This window comes from Mastacembelus armatus, chromosome 5 (genome assembly GCF_900324485.2).
Source record: "Mastacembelus armatus chromosome 5, fMasArm1.2, whole genome shotgun sequence".
Taxonomy (NCBI): Eukaryota; Metazoa; Chordata; class Actinopteri; order Synbranchiformes; family Mastacembelidae; genus Mastacembelus; species Mastacembelus armatus.
Window position 1 is genome coordinate 16,870,941 of NC_046637.1, and position 21,932 is coordinate 16,892,872.

At 41.3% G+C, this 21,932-nt stretch overlaps 1 protein-coding gene across 1 annotated transcript in view; it reads left to right on the forward strand.

The window, feature by feature from the left end:
- Positions 1-21,932, forward strand: part of LOC113130084 (copine-9-like) — a 196,336-nt gene that overhangs the window by 73,395 nt on the left and 101,009 nt on the right. The window contains exons 6-7 of the mRNA XM_026306388.1: positions 279-281; positions 1,785-1,861. Of these exons, the coding sequence (XP_026162173.1) occupies positions 279-281; positions 1,785-1,861 (80 nt within the window). The remainder of the gene's footprint in view (positions 1-278; positions 282-1,784; positions 1,862-21,932) is intronic.

The following is a 21,932-nucleotide window of genomic DNA, read 5'->3' on the forward strand; positions in this document are numbered from 1 at the left end:
ATACATTTAGAACCAGAGGATTTTGGGGTTTAAATAATATACATAGTGTTTGGTTACAGTAATTACATCAGTTCAAAACAACTCAGTGTACTGAGGAAATTCCGTCCCTGTTTTTATGCAGAGTATTGCAGCCTTTTATTAGTCATTGACTGTGTTACATTGCCAGAATAATAAATGTATTTCTTAATATCAGCTTGAGTTTTTTTCATTATGTTTTATCAGCCTATGCTCTGACTTGCATCTGCCTTTCATTACTGCCTCCCCACCTGGATGAGCAGAAGGTAGGTTGACATCATTGCATTTCATTTCTCCTTGTTATCTGCTGGACAATTCCCAAACATAGCTAAGGTCTTAAGTTAAACATACTGTACAGTTGGATGAGCATTCAGCTGCTTCACTGATTCATACGAAAGTGAAGGGACTCACAATGTGTGTGATAGTGTGAATAATAAACCTTCTGGGCTGGAAAGTGAGAAGATCTCAACTCTTATTCTACAACTGTAATACTTTAAGTCTGAGTGTCAGAACGTTGTGCCTTTTTCTCAATCAACCTGCTCACTTTTGTTCATTTCACTACTGATCTATGGATGTTACATTATTATAGCCAAAAAAGCATTAAAGGTAATTTCTTACCTATAATGACTTTTAGAAACACTATCTATTTAAACTCTACAATCTACATTATATTACAAAAATTATTTTATTTTTATGTTTAATGCACATCTAACTGTCTCCATAGTGTAATTTATTCAGTGAAAATTCAGTTGAATCAGTCTTTAAAAAATGGACCAGAAATATTTGGGCTTTTTATGGGGTCTCCTGCCTGTCATTGATAATGTAGATGGGCATCCCTAACCCAGGAGATGAGAATCTCCTTTCTTTATTAGGGCAACTTTTATACTTCTTTGGAAGGAATCACTGTCTCAGTGTTTAAGTTGTTTTGCTAGTGTTTTTTTCTTTTCCCTCTATACCGTCCATCCCCTGCTCAGAAGCCTGGAAATGTTTTGGCCCTGTCTCATCTCACTGTCAAGTGGCTCTCCAGTTCCGCCAGACTTCAGAAAAAAAGTCATTTGTACAATATAATCAAGTTTTTTTTCCTACTTCTCCCAGGTATACTTTGTCAGGAATCATCACTGATCAAGTCCAAGCTTTTTATTATTTCAAAAACTGGAAAAAATCAGTTACTGGAGAAGATTTAAAAATATAAATATTATACTTTTTCACTAAGGATACACACAGTGATTTCAGAGTTTGGTTAAGTTTTACCATTGAAAAAACAAGTATTTAATATTTGGAGAGGTTTAAAACTTTTCGTAAAACTTGTGCATTACTGACAGCATAATTATCTATTAAAAAGCATTGGCAATCCAGACATCAATGGGAAATATCTGAGAATCTTTTGGGGTCTGTGGTCTTGCTATTGAAAAATATTGTCCTCACTAAGGGGCCTATTGCACCTACTAGGCAGGACACTCTGCCTTCTTTACTGTAACAACAACAGTGGAGATGTATTAGATGATAATGACCTACTGAACTAGTAGTAGGTGAGTAGGGACTTACTAAGCCGTAACTATGGCCTGATAAGAAGCCCAAATGGGTTATTTAAGAAGTGATAACATTGCATTCAGATGCTCTTTTGAACTCCTTCTTTGTCCTTAATACAGCAACACACAAGCTAAATATCATACTTTTCTGGTCATAATCATCTCTTTGCATTGTTCATTTTGACATTACTCTCTTGTAATGTACTGTAACTGGCTGCTGGTCTTTTCTCTTCTGTGAAGGATTTCCTGGGTCAGATGTTCTGTACACTGGGGGAGATCATTGGCTCGACTGGCAGCAGGCTGGAAAGACCACTTTCGTAAGTACTGCATATGCACACTTTAATCAGATATCAGAGAGACACCCAATTGTATTTAGATAATTGATCTCAACACAAAAGTGTTTAACGACATCCAAAGAAAACTCAGAAACATCTGTTAAATTTGTGTTAGTTGTATCATATATATATCACATTTTATTTTCCTAATGTCTGTTGTTACAGTTATATTGTGGAATTGTACTGAAGTCATTATAGATACTAATTGAAACTCTGCTTGCTGAAAGTATTGCAGTATATAATGAACATGCACATTCGCCTCATCTTTTCCTCTTATGATAGGGAGGCCTGAGAGAATGTACAGGCACCCCTAGCTCCTTTGGATATTCTGAAGTTGTACTTGAGCAAGGCATTTTTCTTTTTACTGAAGCACCTTATTGGTCAGTAATGAAATGATTTATGTATCAGGTATGTCAAGTATGCTCCTATGTATAGATGTAAACAATATGGACTACCAAAGATTAAAAATGACCCTCTGCCATTCATGATATTATATTTGCCATATAAGAATGCAAAAAATATGATCCAGTGATAGTGAAAATTCTGATGAGTATTAACTGTCATCCTTTTATGCTTCATCATTACTTCAGCTGCTGACAGCAGGCCCCACTTTGAAGGGAGTAGAGGAATGAGCAGCATTTTTGCCTAAGGCTGACAACATGAAACATGATGAAGTTTCTGTTTTACCAAGCCTCTTGTTTATTTTTTTTTGAGAGCCTGGAGGGCTTCCACGTGTTTGGTGTATAATTAGATGGTCATTATGACAGGCAGAACAGCATTGTGTGTTTGTTTGAAGAATGAAGATGGTTGTGAGGCATTATTTCACAAAGGTAGAAAGTGAGTATAGATTCTCTCCTGTCAGATATTTTGTGTTACTGGGGATATATGGTAAATGAAGACCAAAGTAGAATTAAATCTTCTGTCATACTGCAAGAGTCCTGACTATTTATATAATTGATTGATGACAACATGACATTAATGAAAACATAACCTCCACTGTGAAAGGAAAACTCCTTTAAAGCACACACAAGCCACATCTGAACCATATTCCCAGAATGAGACTCTTCTGTGTTTGTCAAAGCTGATTGGGCTGCTATGCCTGTGCTGTCATTTGTCTTTGCTGAAGCCAGTGGGAGCACTTCAGCTTGACAGTGAGAGGGAGAGGCTCTGATGCCCTTGGATGCCATTGCTATAGTCTATCAACTCAGGTGTGTGTGTGTGTGTGTCACGGTGTAAACAGCCCAACAAACTACACGTTCACATCAAACCTAGAAAACATTTAATGGACAAAGATGTACATGCAGGAGTTAGTTCAAAGTAAAATGCCACATTTAAAAGGATCAGTCAGTCATTACATGTGAAAACCTCTCAGCAATTAGATACAGATGTAAAGCCTATCAAGTTTGAGGGAAAAAAATATAGACCTAATTTGTGAATTAAAAAAAAAATGAACACCTAAATATGCAAATGAGCACTGGCAATGTGCACTTCCTACCACCAATGCTTCTGTCTCATTGGTGCACAGCTCTCTGGGCTATCACTATTGGTCATATCCCCTCCTGCTCGTCCCTCCTGAGATGGTTCAACCTCTTCAGGATGCCCACGTTGGCTAGTACAATCCATGGTAGGCGCCACACCATGTCAGTGCTCAGACCGTACGCCGTACACTGCATCAAATTGGTCTGCATGGCTGTTGTCCCAGAAAGAAGCCTCTTCTAAAGATGATGCACAAGAAAGCCTGCAAACAGTTTGCTGAATACAAGCAGACTAAGGACATGGATTACTGGAACCGTGTCCTGTGGTCTGATGAGACCAAGATAAACTTATTTGGTTCAGATGGTGTCAAGCGTGTTTGGCGGCAACCAGGTGAGGAGTACAAAGAAAAGTGTGTCTTGCCTACAGTCAAGCATGGTGGTGGGAGTGTCATGGTCTGGGGCTGCATGAGTGCTGCATGAGGCCGCCAGCACTGGTTCATTGAGGGAACCATGAATGCCAACATGTACTGTGACATACTGAAGCAGAGCATGATCCCCTCCCTTTGGAGACTGGGCCACAGGGCAGTATTCCAGCATGATAACGACCCCAAACACACCTCCAAGATGACCACTGCCTTGCTAAAGAAGCTGAGGGTAAAGGTGATGGACTGGCCATGCATGTCTCCAGACCTAAATCCTATTGAGCATCCTCAAACGGAAGGTGGAGGAGTGCAAGGTCTCTAACATCCACCAGCTCTGTGATGTCATCATGGAGGAGTGGAAGAGGAAGAGAAGAGTGGCAACCTGTGAAGCTCTGGTGAACTCCATGCCCAAGAGGGTTATGGCAGTGCTGGAAAATAATGGTGGTCACACAAAATATTGACACTTCGGGCCCAATTTGGACATTTTCACTTAGGGGTGTACTCACTTTTGTTGCCAGCGGTTTAGACATTAATGACTGTGTGTTGAGTTATTTTGAGGGGACAGCAAATGTATACTGTTATACAAGCTGTACACTCGCTACTTTACATTGTAGCAAAGTGTCATTTCTTCAGTGTTGTCAAATGAAAAGATATAATAAATTATTTACAAAAATGTGAGGGGTGTACTCACTTCTGTGAGATACTGTAGGTCTGAGACTTGTACCATTGTTGGAGTACACACTAATTTTACTAGTCTAAATGGTGGAATGTTGTTTACGTATCGTAACCCAAGATTCTGTGAATTGGGCGCAGCCCTCTGGGCAATCGCTATTGGTCATATCCCCTCTTCGCGCCTGCGCACTAAAGAGAAATTAATTTACGCCCTTCCTCGCCCGAACCGAGTGTCCACACGTCCACAGCTCACCCTTTTTGAGGCGGTGGTTCGGGCGAGCTGTTCCTTAAGAAAAAGAACCGGTCTTTTCCTCAGTTGGCTCAAGGGACCAGTGGGGCCCACAGCCAAGAGGTCTGCACCCAATTCACAGAATTATGGATCACGATACGTAACCAACGTTCTGTCTCATTGGTGCCCAGCCCTCTGGGTGATAGCCAGAAATGCCCTACGCCTCACTGGGCCTGGCCACCCAGAAGAAAAACAAAGGAAATGCGAGTAACTGACTGACCCGAAGCGAAGTAAGCACCAGGTGGAATGCATAAGTACTGGTTTCATATTAATCTGAAAAACAAAAGGATGCCTGTTCTGCATTCGTGTAACAAAACACCGGTTTGCCAGGCTAATTACGACTGGGAGCCTCCCAGGACAGCGTGAGAGAGGGATAAGCTCACATCTCGCAAATTGAAACGCACGAAGGAACACAGGTAGGCCCACGAGGCCGCCGCACAAATGTCTTCCTCTGACAAACCATGCAGGAGAGCCGTGGAGGATGACACACCTCTAGTGGAGTGTGCACAGATGCCTGCCCAATGTGGACTAAGCCTGTGCAATGGTGTCACATAGCCAGTGAGACAAACGTTCTGCAGAGAGGAGGGAACCCAGTGAACACTCTCTGTAGTTAAGAAACAAGCGCACCGAATGGCGTAACTCCGCCGTGTTCTACATAATATGCCAGAGCGCGCACTGGGCAGAAAAGATGCGAAGCAGCTTCCTCTGCAGACGCGTGGGGAGGGGGAAAGAAGTTCTCCAGCGTGATCACTCTAAATCTGAAAGAACTAGTGATGCATTTAGGCATGTATGCCTAGGACAAAGAACTGCCGCACTGCGATCCTCCCTGATCTGAAGACACTCCGCGAATACTGATAGAGCCGGTCCCATTGCGGAGCCAGGGGAAGTGCGACGGGACGCCGCCTGTGTTTTGTGAGCGGGTGACTGAATACCGAACCCCTCATAGCATGAGGAACTAGACGATGCAATTTCTGAAGAAATTGCGTTGGGATTGCTGATCGCCGCGAAAAGCTCGAGGCAGACGGCGTCGCCGAAGCACGTTTTGAATCGACCGATTGCGATAATCGAGAAATACCGACTGTAGTGAGGGTGCTTTTATTTTGAGAAAATGCTATAAACAGGCTTTTATTTTGAAAGGACAAAGAGCTGCAGGATACTCATGGGAACTCACAACAGAATCTGGACTTTATTTTGAATATTCCTCATACTTTACAAAAATGTGATATCTTCCAATAAATAACTGTAGACTTTTATTGTGAAAGTCTGACCATGTCAAAAACCATGGCTGACAAAGAAAATGGCCTCACTTGGTACCTGAAGCTGTATGCCAATAGGTAACGTCCATTTTAATATTGAGTTGCTGTTTCAGGGCTTTTTTATTGAGAAAATGCTATTTCGGGGCTTTTATTTTGAAAGGGCAAAGTGCTGCAGGACACTCTTGGGACCTTGTACAAGAATCTGGTCTTTATTTTGAATATTCGTTACAATTTACAAAAATGTAATATCTTCCTATAAATAACTGTAGACTTTTATTTTGAAAATCTCACCATGTCAGAAACCATGGCTGACATGGAAAATGGCCTCACTTGGTACCTGAAGCTGTATGCCAATAGGTAACGTCCATTTTAATATTGAGTTGCTGTTTCAGGGATTTTTTTATTGAGAAAATGCTATTTCGGGGCTTTTATTTTGAAAGGACAAAGTGCTGCAGGAGACTCTTGGGACCTTGTACAAGAATCTGGACTTAATTTTGAATATTCCTTACTAATTACAAAAATGTAATAACTTACTATAAATAACTGTAGACTTTTATTGTGAAAGTCTCACCATGTCAGAAACAATGACTGACATGGAAAATGGCCTCACTTGGTACCTGAAGCTGTATGCCAATGGGTAACGTCCATTTTAATACTGAGTTGCTGTTTCAGGGCTTTTCTATTGAGAAAATGCTATTTCGGGGCTTTTATTTTGAAAGGACAAAGTGCTGCAGGAGACTCTTGGGGACTTTGTTCAAGAATCTAGACTTTATTTTGAATATTCCTTACTATTTACAAAAATGTAATAACTTACTATAAATAACTGTAGACTTTTATTGTGAAAGTCTCACCATGTCAGAAACCATGGCTGACATAGAAAATGGCCTCACTTGGTACCTGAAGCTGTATGCCAATAGGTAACGTCCATTTTAATATTCAGTTGCTGTTTGAGGGCTTTTCTATTGAGAAAATGCTATTTCGGGGCTTTTATTTTGAAAAGACAAGGTGCTGCAGGAGACTCTTCGGACCTTGTACAAGAATCTGGACTTTATTTTGAATATTCCTTACTATTTACAAAAATGTAATAACTTACTATAAATAACTGTAGACTTTTATTGTGAAAGTCTCACCATGTCAGAAGCCATGGCTGACATGGAAAATGGCCTCACTTGGTACCTGAAGCTGTATGCCAATAGGTAACGTCCATTTTAATATTGAGTTGCTGTTTCAGGGCTATTCTATTGAGAAAATGTTATTTCAGGGCTTTTATTTTGAAAGGACAAGGTGCTGCAGGAGACTCTTGGGACCTTATACAAGAATCTGGACTTTATTTTGAATATTCCTTAAAATTTACAAAAATGTAATATCTTCCTACATATGACTAGACTTTTCTTCTGAAAGTCCAAACATGGCCTGCTGGGAGATGACACCATGGCTGACATGTAAAACAGCCACAGAGTAAAATGCTCTAAATAACTGAGAATGGTGCCTTTGTGTAACAGCATTAGGCAGCCAGTCATTCTTAATTACCAACCACAGACAGCTGCTATTGTTTTGTGTTGAGCTGTTGCTATGGTGACCTATGCCCAGAGTGGGGGTGATGGTGGGAGGGTGGTACAGAGTGGTCACCATGTGAAACAGCAGTGGACATTTGGCAGCCAGTCATTCTTAATTACCAACCACAGACAGATGCTATGTTGCTATTGCTTTGTCAGCTGTTGCTATGGTGACCTATGCCTAGAGTGGGGGTGAGGGTGGGGAGTGGGGGGGGTGGTACTGAGTGGTCACCAGGTGAAACAGCAGTTGACATTTGGCAGCCAGTCATTCTTAATTACTAACCACAGACAGATGCTATGCTGCTAATGCATTGTATGTATTTGCTATGGTCACCTATGCCCAGAGTGGGGGTGAGGGTGGGGGGGTGGTATTGAGTTATCCCCATGTGTAAAAGCAGTGGACATTTGGCAGCCTGTCATTCTTAATTACCAAACATAGACAGCTGATATGCTGCTATTGCGCAATGAGCTGCTTTGTGTTGAGTAGTTGCTATGGTGATCAAAGGCCAGAGTGAGAGGGGGAGTGACAGCACTTTACACACGCTGAGTGGAGAAACTGAGAAAACTTCACCTTACAAACTGGGGGATTACAGAAAAACTATAAGTGCTATCAATATAATTCTTTCACTAACAGTGCCAGGAGGCTTCAACAAAGAGACCGATCCACTTTTTGTGAAGATATTCCAAAAAATGAAGGATTGGTGGCGAGTTAGAAACACCCTTCATTTGTGTTTCTCTCCAAAAATTGTAGAGATCTTTAGAATGGGAGTGAATGAGAGATTGAGCAGTCACTCTCTGTTAGGCCACCTTGTGGAAAAACCGTAGGTCCTATGAAAATGAGAAAAGCATTGCCTGAAAGAAGACAAAAATCTCTACTACTTTTGAGAAAATGGTGTATGAAGAGTCAAAATTGTGGCCGTGACGGCGAGTTAGAGAGAAAAATTTTCCCTAAACTTAACAGCTTCTCCCACTCTAGCGATGACATCACGCACTCTAGCCCTCTCCCATACACACCAATGTAAAATTCAGAAATTTCCTAAAAAAACCATAAAACTTAAACTGCGATTGAAGAAAAACCGTAATAGATATCAAAAAGCTGTATACAAGACTTATAGATTAATGCCTTCTGACCCGTTTAAAGGTCGAATGGTGTTTCTAGCTGAAAGTATGCTGACACAGTTAAGGCTCAAAGAGGACAAAGTTGAAAGGGGATTTTAACGTCCTCTCCATTCATTCCTATGGGAAAAAATTCCGACAAAACCTGGAATATTTCGGAAATTATGAAAGATATCGCTGAGAAAAGTAGAAGCACCCATCTCCTCATCGAGCTGCACGCGACGGTGTTGCTACTTTGCACAGCAATCCCAACAATAAAGAGAAAAAACGAAGAACATATCTTGGGATTGCTGCTTTGCACAGCAATCCCAACAATAAAGAGAAAAAACGAAGAACATATCTTGGGATTGCTGCTTTGCACAGCAATCCCAAAAAATAGCCGCAGCGTATGTTTTGATGGTGCAAAACGCCAAGTTTCTCTCCAGTAATAAATGGAGAAAAGACAGAATCGGAAGAAACGCCGTTCTCCGTGCACCATCTCTCAAATGTGGCCTATTTAGCCCCATATGACGCTGTAGTGGACCGGGCACGCGGCCCTTGTATGGTGGAAAACCCAAACTCTCTAAGGGGTTCCTCTCAGCAGCCAAACCCTATTACCGGAGGGTTGACTATCACGCCCCAATTCAATTCAATTCAGTTTTATTTGTATAGCACCAAATCACAATACAAATCATCTCAAGGCACTTTACAAAAACTAAAACTAAAAACCCAACAATTCCCTTATGAGCAAGCACTTGGCGACAGTGGAGAGGTGTGGTAGAAATTTCTTTAAGTTTGAGAGTTGCTAATTCTCAGATAACAACCACAAGTGTGATGAATCATCTCAGGTTTAATCACGGGCCCAGAGAGGACGTCCTTGCAGAAGTCCTCTGCCGTCTGTATTACAAGAGCAGTTTATATACCATACTTTCTGCGAGGTTGTGTAGTTTCCTGCTGGTGAGCGGAGAATTTTATTTTTTTACCTGGTCCATGTCTGACTCCTCTCGGTTCCTTTCTGCGTGTAAGACGTGTCCATACATTTTTCAGTCTTTGTTTCCCAGCCGACACATGACATCATGACGCAGCTCCTTGGGCCAGGTTGAGACATTTATAAATGCAGTTTTCCACAGGTGACTGTATGCTGCATTATCCGGAGTATGCAGCGAATACAGTTACCTTGCGGGTGCAATAATCAGCTGGTGACTCACTCACCCCCCTTTTGTCCAGTATCATGAATCTCAAACCAGCAGACTCTGAGAGGAACTGCAGTCCGCACAGCTTCATCCAAGGTGTCCATCGTAGCGGTGAATTGTTGTGATCTCACTGGTGCCGTGTTGTGGGTCTGATATGTCCCCATCGGAGTTTGACGAACCTGCAAAACATAACTTCTACTTTCTCACCCTACATTTCTTTTTGTCCTTCTTATTCTCCTCAACATCACTTTTTTAACTTTACCCTTAATTCTGCAGCAGATTTTTCTTACTTCTATTTCTGCCTCCCTTTCTCACTCCTGAAAAGAGTGCCAATTTATTTCTTCCTTCTTTGTTTTCCTTCTTTCACTTCCTCTTCTCCTTCTCGACAACATTCTATAACCATATTTTTAACCCATTTATCTACCATCATTTAGCACTGGGGATGGTGCTTACACTTTCATTGGGCTTATAACACACACACAATAGTTTCTCATTCACACTGATCTTCCCATCTCATTGTATGGTCGGATCTTATCAGACAAACACTAACTTTGGGTAACTTTCTTCAGCCAGGTAGTTTGTATGACACATTCGTTCCGAGCAACGTACCCTTATTGTACACACATTGTGCATACAAGACACTGAAGGAGTCACCACAAAGCTTATAAAATTATCACCTCATTCATATGCCCAGTTCATGATATGGGACAAATTCTAAGGCGGTTCTTATAGACAATAATAGTTCACTTCTTATAGACAATAACATCTTACTCCTCATAGACAATAGCGTACTTCTCATTTAACAGCTTAGTTCACATTAACAACATTATCGTGCTTCTCATTAACAATCAGAGCTTACTTCTTCAGTACTGTCTTAATTTTTTCATGTCGTTTCCTTAATAAACCATATGGCTTCCCGAAGGAAGACTTACGTTTGTAATCCTCAGCCAGTGGAGTTTTCTCGTTGTTTCTTTTTTTTTCTTCTTTTTTGTTTTTTGTTTTTTTAGGATTATTTTTTCATCATCTGGCGTCTGTCCCTCAGACACACTGGTCTCATTACCAGGAGGGATTACAAAGATCACGTGATTACCAAACACACACACCTAGGGTTTTTCTTTGACGCAGAACAAAAACATACCAAAAACATAAATCAACACTTAACAGACATACACAAGAAATGATTCATAACACTGTAATCACTTATTAAATGAATGGAGCATCCACTGTCCACCGCCCGTTCTGACCTCCGGCGGGATTCCAGCTCTCCGTTTGTCGGAGCGGAACTTTCCCTTAATTTTTAAATTTTACCACCGGTGGTTCCTTCAGTCCAGAACAGGTGCTGGTCAGTGGCATGGCCATCCCATCCTCGTCGCCAAATTGTGGTAGAAATTTCTTTAAGTTTGAGAGTTGCTAATTCTCAGAAAACAACCACAAGTGTGATGAATCATCTCAGGTTTAATCACGGGCCCGGAGAGGACGTCCTTGCAGAAGTCCTCTGCCGTCTGTATTACAAGAGCAGTTTATATACCATACTTTGGGCTAATCTTGAACAGACCCCCACATTGGTTGTTCAGGTACTATCTTCAGTCTTCTTACCATCAAAGAAGCAAATTGTTGGCAGTCATTTACAACTTCCTACCCTAAAACACTAAACCAATAAACAGACAGAACCACATACCATGAAAGAGTCAAGCAAACATTCAACCCCCACATTGGTTTAAGTTAGTGACCATTTGCTCTGTTGTAAAATCCTCACAGAGGAAAAACTCCCTTTAACGGAAGAAAAAACCTCCAGCAGAACCGGGCAAACCTCCAGCAGAACCAGGCAAATAGGTAGATACGTAGATAGGTAAGCGGAGATGGTAGGTGATCGAGGCCAAACAGGTACAGGCTGACCCCCCACCCCTTGAACCTCTGGAGCAATCCTGGCAGCACTCATACGTCTATTTCCCAAAGACAACCTCTGGATATGACGCTGAACACGTGCACTCAACTTCTTTGGTCGACCATGGCGAGGCCTGTTCTGAGTGGAACCTGTCCTGTTAAACCGCTGTATGGTCTTGGCCACCGTGCTGCAGCTCAGTTTCTGGGTCTTGGCAATCTTCTTATAGCCTAGGCCATCTTTATGTAGAGCAACAATTCTTTTTTTTCAGATCCTCCGAGAGTTCTTTGCTATGAGGTGCCATGTTGAACTTCCAGTGACCAGTATGAGAGACTGAGGGCAATAACACCAAATTTAACACACCTGGTCCCCATTCACACCTGAGACTTTGTAACACTAACGAGTCACATGACACCGAGGGAAAATGGCTAATTGGGCCCAATATGGATATTTTCACTTAGGAGTGTACTCACTTTTGTTGCCAGCAGTTTAGACATTAATGGCTGTGTGTTGAGTTATTTTGAGGGGACAGCAAATTTATACTGTTATACAAGCTGTACACTCACTACTTTACATTGTAGCAAAGTGTCATTTCTTCAGTGATGTCACATGAAAATAAATAATAAATAATCATAAATAAATTATTTACAAAAACGTGAGGGGTGTACTCACTTCTGTGAGATACTGTACATTAAATAGTAAAAAATTATGTAAATAAGTCCCGGGGTGTGATATATATGCAAAATCTGTCCACTCCAACACTGTCACCAGGTAAAACCTACCCCGACTTTTGGTTACTGAAAAGTTAATTGTGGATGCTTTGAGACCAGAGCTTTCAGGTTTCACAGCACAGTTTGCATGTATTTGTATGCTGAACCAAACACACAAAACACAAAGAAATTATAAAAGTATATTGATCCTCTTTTAACAACAGATGGGTTTCCAAGGCAACTGAAAGCATGAAGTGTACTTTATGCTCTTTACTGCTGAAAAATCCAACGGGTGAGCTGTTTCCTCCATCCTGCTCTATTCTCCTGTGCTTAAGAAGACATCAGAGCCACAGCAAGGATCTATTTTCAGATGTTGGGAGGGGAGAGGAAAAGAGCCCTGTGGCATTTAGCACGTGGAAGACAGGATTAGGAGGGAATCCCACCTCGAACATCAAGTCACGACGCAATCTCTTCTGTTTGGGGAGTATAAGCGCTTACAGGCTGAAAAATGCATCCGTAATAGCAATCACCCACCTGCCAACCTAAACTGAATTGCCTCCTGTGCATTGGTAATGTACTGCACAATCAAGTTCTGCATAAAGGAATGTGGCTGCTGTGACACAAATCAGCATATAAATGTGCTGTAAAATATGTAGCATTTCCAAACACCAACAGCCCAATATTTTATTTGGATTGATTCACATGGTTTTTAATTAATACAAATGACTGGTAAATTATTTTACCAGCGTTATTTGATTTAATATCTTAATTTTAATTTTAATTTTAAATTATATCTGGGTTATTCCCTTGTTGATTGTTTTTTTAATATAATACAGACAATACACAAATTGTCTATGCCTGTGAACATCAAAACAATATCAGGTATGGAGAAGGCATTTCATACACAGCAGGTGAGAAGAAATTAAAATAAGATTACTGTTTGTTGAAGGAAGTGATGTGGAAATATGCTGTCATCTGAGTGGCCTGAATGTGCACAACCAGATACAGTTGGTGCTTTTTTTTTTCAGATGATTTAATGAGAAGTGGAAAAATATTTTAAAAGAAGAAAACCAGTTTAAACTTTTATCTGTATTTTTCTCAAATTAAACTCACAAGTAGTTACAGTACATTTCCTTCTATCAGTGAAGTCATAGTAAGCAATATCCTTGTGAAAGATGTCACAAGAAAAAGATTGTGATAATAGAAATTAAGAAATTATGTTGTTTGTATGTGTGCACTCTACAACTGTGTCTGACCTATGTAAATGTAGCTATGATGAAGTAATTTTACATCGAACAAAGTCAAACTGGTTTGTATATGGTAAGGAGTGAAGTGAGCCTGCCCCCATGGTTCGTATTTACTGTGCAGTGAGTCTGAACTTCTCTCTGCTCTCTCACGTGAAGGAGTGCATAGTGGGGGACCAGGAGTCATCATTTCCTCAGAGCTCTAATTGGTCTACTCCATCCTCCTGAGCTGTGGGGTCAGTTGATATACGGCCCCTTGCTGGAGTTCACTTTGGTCTTCAAATGTAGTTGTGCTATTAAGCTTGGCAAAACCAAATATTTCACACAGTACATTCATCTAAGGTTTGACAAAAGACTCATTAATGAGCTGGCACATGTTATTAACTTTTGCGCTTAATGAGGGTTTTTGCCTGTCAGATGTAAATCTCTTTCTATTGGCAGACTGTCTGATTAAAAATTTAAAACCCATATGTAGATGGATGCTTGATGTTTCTCTCGTCTAGCATGCCACTGAAACAGCAAACTGGCATGAGCTCAGCTCTTTGATCAATCCCTGTTACTCCTGCCTGTTAACAGACCCTCACATTGATTGTCATTCCACTCCATGGTACCACTGTTTTTGGCCAACCCAATGTTTTAGCTTATGTTTATCAGCTTTGTTCATCTGACATAAACTCCATTCATCTGACAGCTCTCTGAAATTTTCTGATTCTGCCTTAAAAAACACAGTCATTTGTAGTTTTGTCTTTGATATGTTTACAGTATATGAGTTTCAACAGAGATGGGCGTTTGTGTTTTGATCTGACTGTTGTTTGTTCGTCCTTGTCTCTGTCTGAGCCTGAGTATTTATTTTGAGGTGTTTGGAAGGAGGTTGCCATGGAAAGGAGACGGGAGTTCCTGTGTGGAGGACTGTGGGTGGTGAGGCTGTGGCTGCTGCTAAGCCTTTAGACAGAGCTGTAATTTGTTATGGAGCAACTTCACAGGACTGCAGAAGTGATAGGAGCTTTGAATGAAGACCTTGAGGACTTGAGTGAACAGCCTGCGTGGAAGCTGGGTTAGGGTGATGGAGAACCTTGACAGACCTCGTGGAAGTCCATTTCCTGCTGCTCAGTTTGACAAAAGTTCAGAACAATGGATTAAAACACAGACATTTCTAAAAGAATAGCTCAACAGGCAAGGTGTGAAACTACAAGAGGTCTTTAATGGGCAAAATTGAATTGCATGTCCCTGATCAGGGTGCACATAGCAGCCCCAACACCTTTTGCCCAGAAACCTGCTATATCAGAATGCTATTCTACAGGGCCTGTATTTAAGGTTATTAGTAACTCAAGAATTTATGTGAAGATTAGGAGAGCTTCACAGTTGGGCTCCTAAGTCTGATAATCATAATACTACTGTTGCAATTAATAATTGGGCCATTATTATTAGAATTATTAGATAAAGGTATATAATTAAGAATAAAGTGGCTCATCAGGGTGTAAACAAGTAAACAAGTAAAAGTTAAACATATATATTTCTGATTGTTTTTATTTGACCTAGTTGGCCAATGACCAAGCTTTTCCCACTGTCTGTATTTGCCAGGAGATTCTAAAGTCTCTTTTTCATATAATTTTTTTTTCTTTGCCATACCTCGTTTGCCAACAGCAGAATGTCATGCAGAAGAATTTTATTTCCATTTTAGCCATTATTTCATTGCTTTGTAAAAATTTATGCATTACAAATATATGAGTAATTTCCCATTTTAATTACTTCATGAGATGTAAAGATTTTACACTAATAAAAGAAACTTTTAAAATATAATTGTATTTTTTTTTCAGAATATCATACCTTTGCATAAACAAAGGAGGAGCTCACAGGATGCTATTATAGAGCTTCCAAGACATCTGAGAGGGAATTTTGAGAGGAATGGATGGTTCAACAAAATGTCAGACTGTACAGCTTTCACATGTACAAAAATAACATACAAAACATAAGTTAGATTTCCACTCAATAAAAATAATATGTCAACCCCACTTATTTTCATTTTGGCCTCAAAATTTTACTATTTTATTCGGGGTGCTGGCAGAGAGATACTGTTATATCATAACAAAAAGAGGAGCCAACACCAGCTTGCAGTGTTGCGTATCACACGTAATAAGAATGAGTATGCTCAGCAGCGGGTTAACAGGCCAAAAAAAAAAAAAAAAAGTAGCAAATGTCAGAACAAGACAAGAACCTCCTGGTCTAACAATAACACGGTGGAAAGAAGCAAAGGCGTAGCTGGGTTTCTGCATGTATGAGATGGAGTCTGCTTTACTAAACCAGTAACAACCAGTTACTGTGTTGAAGTAGTAGTTTGAGGTGGGAATTGTATATTAGTTTGCATCTGCAATTTAATTTACTATAGTTAAGTAAAGTAATGATAGCATTTCATTCAGAGTCCGTGTTCTTTATATTAATATCTCTCCACTCAATTACAGAGTCCATTTGTATAGAGAGTGATCTCTATGATCAGGATATATGGATATTTCTTTAAGATACACTGTCCCACTTAACCTGCCAGCAGGTTTTCCAATAAAGCTTGTGGAATCAATGGTAGTGGTACAGCAATTGTACACTAGGTGTGTCTGGGATTCAGCTAAGTTCACACCATATGTGTACCAGTAAAAACTGCAGAATTATGGACATCTTGCTTGTAAAACTGCACAGAGGTACAGTATGGCCATGCAGACTCATTTGGATGAATACAGGCACCATCTTGTCTCTGTAGCTGGTTGTGTTGGAGGTTTCTTCCATTAAAGAGAGTTTTTTCCTCGCCACTGTCACCAAGTGCTCGCTCATAAGGGATTTGTTGGGTTTCTATGTAAACTACCTTGAGATGATTTTATTGTGATTTGTTGCTATACAAATAAAGTTAACTTCATACAAAGTGCAGTAAAGTGAACCAAACCTTAATCCAATCAGTATCTGCAGCACTCCCCTTTGACCTTAAACCAGCAGCAGTTATCTCTGGTTTGACCTGCACACAGTTTCTCCTCATACTTTGCAGCACCTTGGAGAAGCTGCAGCAGTTCTTCTGTAGATTCAGGCTGTCCCAGTGTCTTCTGTCTCTTCATGTGATCCCAGACTGACTCCACACTGCTGAGATCAGGGCTCTGTGGGGGTTAGACCATTTGCTACAGGACTCCTGCTTCTTCTTGCCTCTGAAAATACTCATGAACTCTTTATGGACTTCTTGTCCTGCACAATGAATTAGGGATCCTGATCGTGTGGTGTGAAAAGAATCTAAAACATCTGAATTGTGTAAAGCTTCTCCACAGTACTGTATGTAAAGGAAAGTGTTTGAAATTTAGTTTTTTATGCTGATGAAAGAGACTACCAGTGATAAGTGAGCCTTTTCTGTAACAGCAATCTTGAAGGCAAGGTCACACATTATTCTCAGAAACTGCACTGATTGTCTGCCCCAGACATTTTTCTAAAATAACAAAATTTTCTGGTCCTCCATTAAATCCATCATTCTTTGCCAGTTTCTTGGGAAATCACAGTGAGAGTTTGCAGGCAAATTGCATTCATATTTACATGAAGTAGCACATATTTAACTTTCAGCCCATCCTTTTTTCAGTTGTAACTAGTCCACAATACTTTGATAGGACATTCAGTTACACTGAAATAAAAAAGTAAATCAAAGCAGCCTTGCACAACAGCACCTTCTTGACTGTTTTTAAATGCATTCCTTTTCACCTCCTAAGATATCCTGGACACTCTCTAGCAGTGCATTGACACTGAGCAGATTTTTCAGTGTTTATTTCCATTATGGTGACAATGATGACAAATATTTAGGACATTTTTGTTTTCCTTCCTCTCCTCTCACTGTGCCACCATAAATTGCTACCATAGCCTATCTATTTATTTCATACATGCATAAATAAATCTCCTCCAGTACAGAGGAGAGACTGATATTCCCAAAATAATTGAAATCCAAGCAATCATTAATCTAGGTGTTTTATTGAGAGATATGATCAGCATTTTCTGTTAGCAAAGACAGATACTGACCAGCTCAAAAAATATCTTACCCTTAGTCAGTCCTTTTATGTAGAATGTGGTTAAAATTATGTGGTGCACCACTGGATTAAAACCATCCAGAAGTTTACCCAATGTGAAAGACAATTTAGTTGCTTTAGATTACAATGGTCTGACTCAAAATGTCTGGGACTTTCATCGCCGACAGGTATTTTTATTAGCTGCTTTGTCCTTGTTCTCTCTCACCTCACCCTCATAGATGTGCAGAGCAGCATCCTGACAGCTCGCTGCCTCTTAAATTCCTGTAATTACATTCCACATTGTGAGTGCCTGTTAGCCCAGATAAGATTAGGATTCAGATGAAAAATGTGATGGTGGATTCTCCCCTCATTTACATCTCATTTCATCTAAGTGTTTTCTACATCTCATTACTGACCATTGGTCTTAACCCTCTTAATTAAACCATACCCTCTGCAATTAGGAGAAGACCCTGGATATATCAGTTTGGGTTAAACTTTATTTCTTTTTTTCTCAGGTCTCTCCAGCTCAGTAACAAATCTTAGTGGAAGTAGCTGCTGATCACTTAAACTTCTAACAAATGTTTTTAGTGTTCAGTAGTTCTGGTACTGCCGAGTGAAATACAACAAAACATGCTGTCAGATGCCGTGACACTCAGATATGGTGTGTGTCATTTCAGACACATTTTGCTTATGAATGATCTCTTTGGGCATAAATATTTAAACACAGGAAGCAGAAGAAAAAAGAAAATAAGAAATCTCAAGGTGAGAGGACAACCAAAAGGTTTTTATATTAAAAAAATATAACTTGTGTTGTAGAAAAGAACAGAGTTCCTAAGCTTTAATATTCTAATCACAGCTGAGAAATGACATGAATGGCCTTGGATAAGATTTCTAGTGAGTAAGCACTGAAAGCACTGATTTTTCTATGACGACTGGATATGCAACTTTCAGTATATATGGCACTCGTTTCATTGACAATCACTCACCCAGCATATACCAAGACATGGTTTGGTTGGATTGCATATAGTCCAAATGTACATTAGCATTGTGACTTAAACCAGCATCTCTATCAGAGATTTTAGAGTGAGTTTTAGTACTGGACGCAAATGAAGACACAAAACAATAAAGGTCAGGCCTTCTTTGTATGGATGAACTTAATAACAAGAACTCAAGGTGAAAAACAATCCAGGAAGATACAGGGAATAAAGTTGAGGAACATGATCACAAAACTAAACAGTAAGTTTGTCAAAGCAAAAGTCCAAAACATGACAGATCATGACAATCTCTAGCCTCTAGGAAATTCACTTGAATGGGAAAGTGTGTCTGGACTTTTATGAAGGAGCAACATTATTAGAAAAGCAGTGGCTTTCGCTGCTGCTTTGAAAGCTACAAGATCCCTTACTGTGTTTTGAAGGTGTGTGTTGCTATAAGAACATTATGGCTCATAACTCTGTCCAAAGGGGAAAATATGCAGGAGATCGTAAATGGGGTTTCTCTCAGTGCTGTGAAGCACTGGATGGATGGATATATCTTGTAGCACATATTCCATTACTTGATTATAGTGCAAGTTGTAGTGGATCATCTCTCTTGGTGAGTAGGCCTAATATATGTCAGGTAACTTTACCAATGCAATCCAAATCCCTTCCCCAAATGTCAGTACGTTTTAAGTAGTAAATTCATATCTTTGCAAGCTATGAATCAGAAGTTGAACCACAACTAACCTGTCGTAGGGAGAAATCTAATTAGATTAAGTCAAGTTACTTTGAAAAAGTAATATCACTACTCTTCAACTATAGGCATATCCTAATGAGTAACCTAGTAATCATTGCACTGGTGATTAGGTATCTTATTTCATTGGGACTCTAACCACCCCAGTGTCTCTCTCTCTCTTCATTTCTTTTTTAAGTGGTGCCGCAGGCTCATCACAACAATCACTACATCTGCACTAATGACGTATTTTCCTTGAACAGCTATGGTGGAGATGCATCAAGAAGCATTAGTATTTATACTACAGAAGACCACCTTTGCAAGTGGTTTCAGTGATCAGATCAAAATCCATCTCAGTTACACTTGCATTTAGAAAAAAAAATAAGATTAAAAAACTGTTTCACTTTAGTTAGGACAATAAAAGTTTAGCTAGCATTACGCAGCAGTTATGTGTTTATGAAATGTAAACAAAACATCTGTTCACATTTATCATCTGCTCGAACATTCAGTGAACTGATGAGGTATCAGGCAGGTGCTTAAGCAGCATGGTATGTATTTTGTAAAGGTGGATGCATTTACACTTTTCTAAAATCTGGTTAGAATGATTGTCAATCAGATTTCATTTACACGTAATATTTTTAGGTTTCTGTTTCTGGTCCGACTTTTATTTTGGTTAGTTTCCTGTTTTCTCCTGTATTGATCCCAATTAGCTTTGTGTTTATTAGTTATATTACTCTCACCTGTGTTTGATTAGTTCTGTTACCCCCATCTATATATACTCCTTTTCCTTTGCTCGTTGTTGGAGCATTAGTTAATTGTAGTTGAAGTGGTGGTGGTGGTTCTCTTTATGTGTTCGTGATGTTTGCCTGTTTGCTTGCCTGTCCACGCAAGGGTGGCGTCTAGTTCTAGTTCAGGAACTCTTTGCTTTTGATGCCGGAGCCCTAAAAGATCCAGGGATAAATTAAACCTACTTTGTGCTCTGCACTTGGGTCCTACATCTCTTCCTTTGTCACCGCACCTCACACTTCATAACCGAATGCCTCCACCAGAAGAGAACCCAGCGGACACCGCGAGGCAGACCCTCAGAAAGCAGCCGTTGGGCGTCCCTTACTGCTTTCCAGCTGTGCCTTAGACTCTCCTCCCACTATCTGGTGTCGCTCGCCACGTGCACCCAGCAGGGGCGGCTGCTTCAGCCTTCCCCACCTGGCATATCTGAGGAGAGCGTTAAAAGGTTTGTGGAACTTTTTTCCTCCCTACACACCTTGCTGGAAGTGTGTAGGAGCCAGCAACTTCCCTTCCACCGGGCAAGGCGACGATGCCTCGCAACACTCCAATTCTCTCTGCAGACATTTCAGCCTTGTTCCACGCCGGCTCACCAGTCTCCAGCGCCCCTGTCTAAGACTCAGTCTCAATCTCCAGCACCCCTGTCTCAGCTTCAGCCTCAGTCTCCAGTGCCCCTGTCTCAGTTTCAGCCTTTTTCCACGCCAGCTCACCAGGTTTCCAGGCCCGTTCCTCACACACTGGTGCCAGCAGAGGCGCGCACCATTTGGCAGGGGCTTAAGGCTTCGTGGGACCTTGCTCCTGTCCCCACTAGCAACACATCCGCAACGCGACGATGGCGACGTGGGAAGAGGTTGGTTCTGTCTCCAGTGTCCCTGTCTCAGCCCCAGTCTCCAGCGCCCCAGAGCGCCCCTGTCTCAGCCTCAGTCTCCAACGTCCCTGTCTCAGCCTCAGTCTCCAGTGCCCCAGTCTCCAGTGTCCCTGTCTCAGTCTGTCTCCAGTGCCCCAGTCTCCAGTATGCCTGTCTCAGCCTCAGTCTCCAGCGCCCCTACCAGCCCCTCTCCAGTCTCCGGCTTCCGAGTACCCGGCTAGTCTGTCAGCTGGCATGCCCGAGTCCCTCTGTACTGCCCAGCCAGATCGCTCAGCGCTGCAGCCGCAGTCCGAGCCTCCAGCACCACGACAGTCAGAACCTCCTGCCCTGTAGCCTCGGCGACAACAGCGTTATCACTGTCCAAAGAAGCAAATTTCAGAACCTCAGTGCGCTGACGACAGCGTCCCCGCTGAGGTTCTGCCCTGGATCCCCGAACCTCAGTGCGCTGATGACAGCGTCCCCGCTGAGATTCCCTTTCAGTCTACGGCCGGCCCTTCTCCTGAATTTCCAGCCAGACCTTTGCCTGAGTCTCCAGCCATCTTTTCGCCTCAGTCCCCGGCCAGTCCCTCATCCAACCCTCTGGCTAGCTCTTCGTCTCAGCCTATGGCCAGCCTTTCTCCTAAGTCTCCGGCCAGAGCTTCACAAGAGTCCCTCGTCTCTTCCCAGCCGGAGTCCATCATCACTGGAGTCCCTCCTTGCTGCCCAGTTGGAATCCCAAGCTAGACCTTCGTCTCAGACCCATGTCTCCTCGAGGGGTCATTAGCCAGAGAAGTCCCGGGATGATGTTTGCCTGCCTGTCCTCGCCAGGGTGGCGTCTACTTCCCCAGACAGGAACTCTTTGCTTTTGATGCCTGAGCCCTGGAAGATCCAAAATAAAATAAA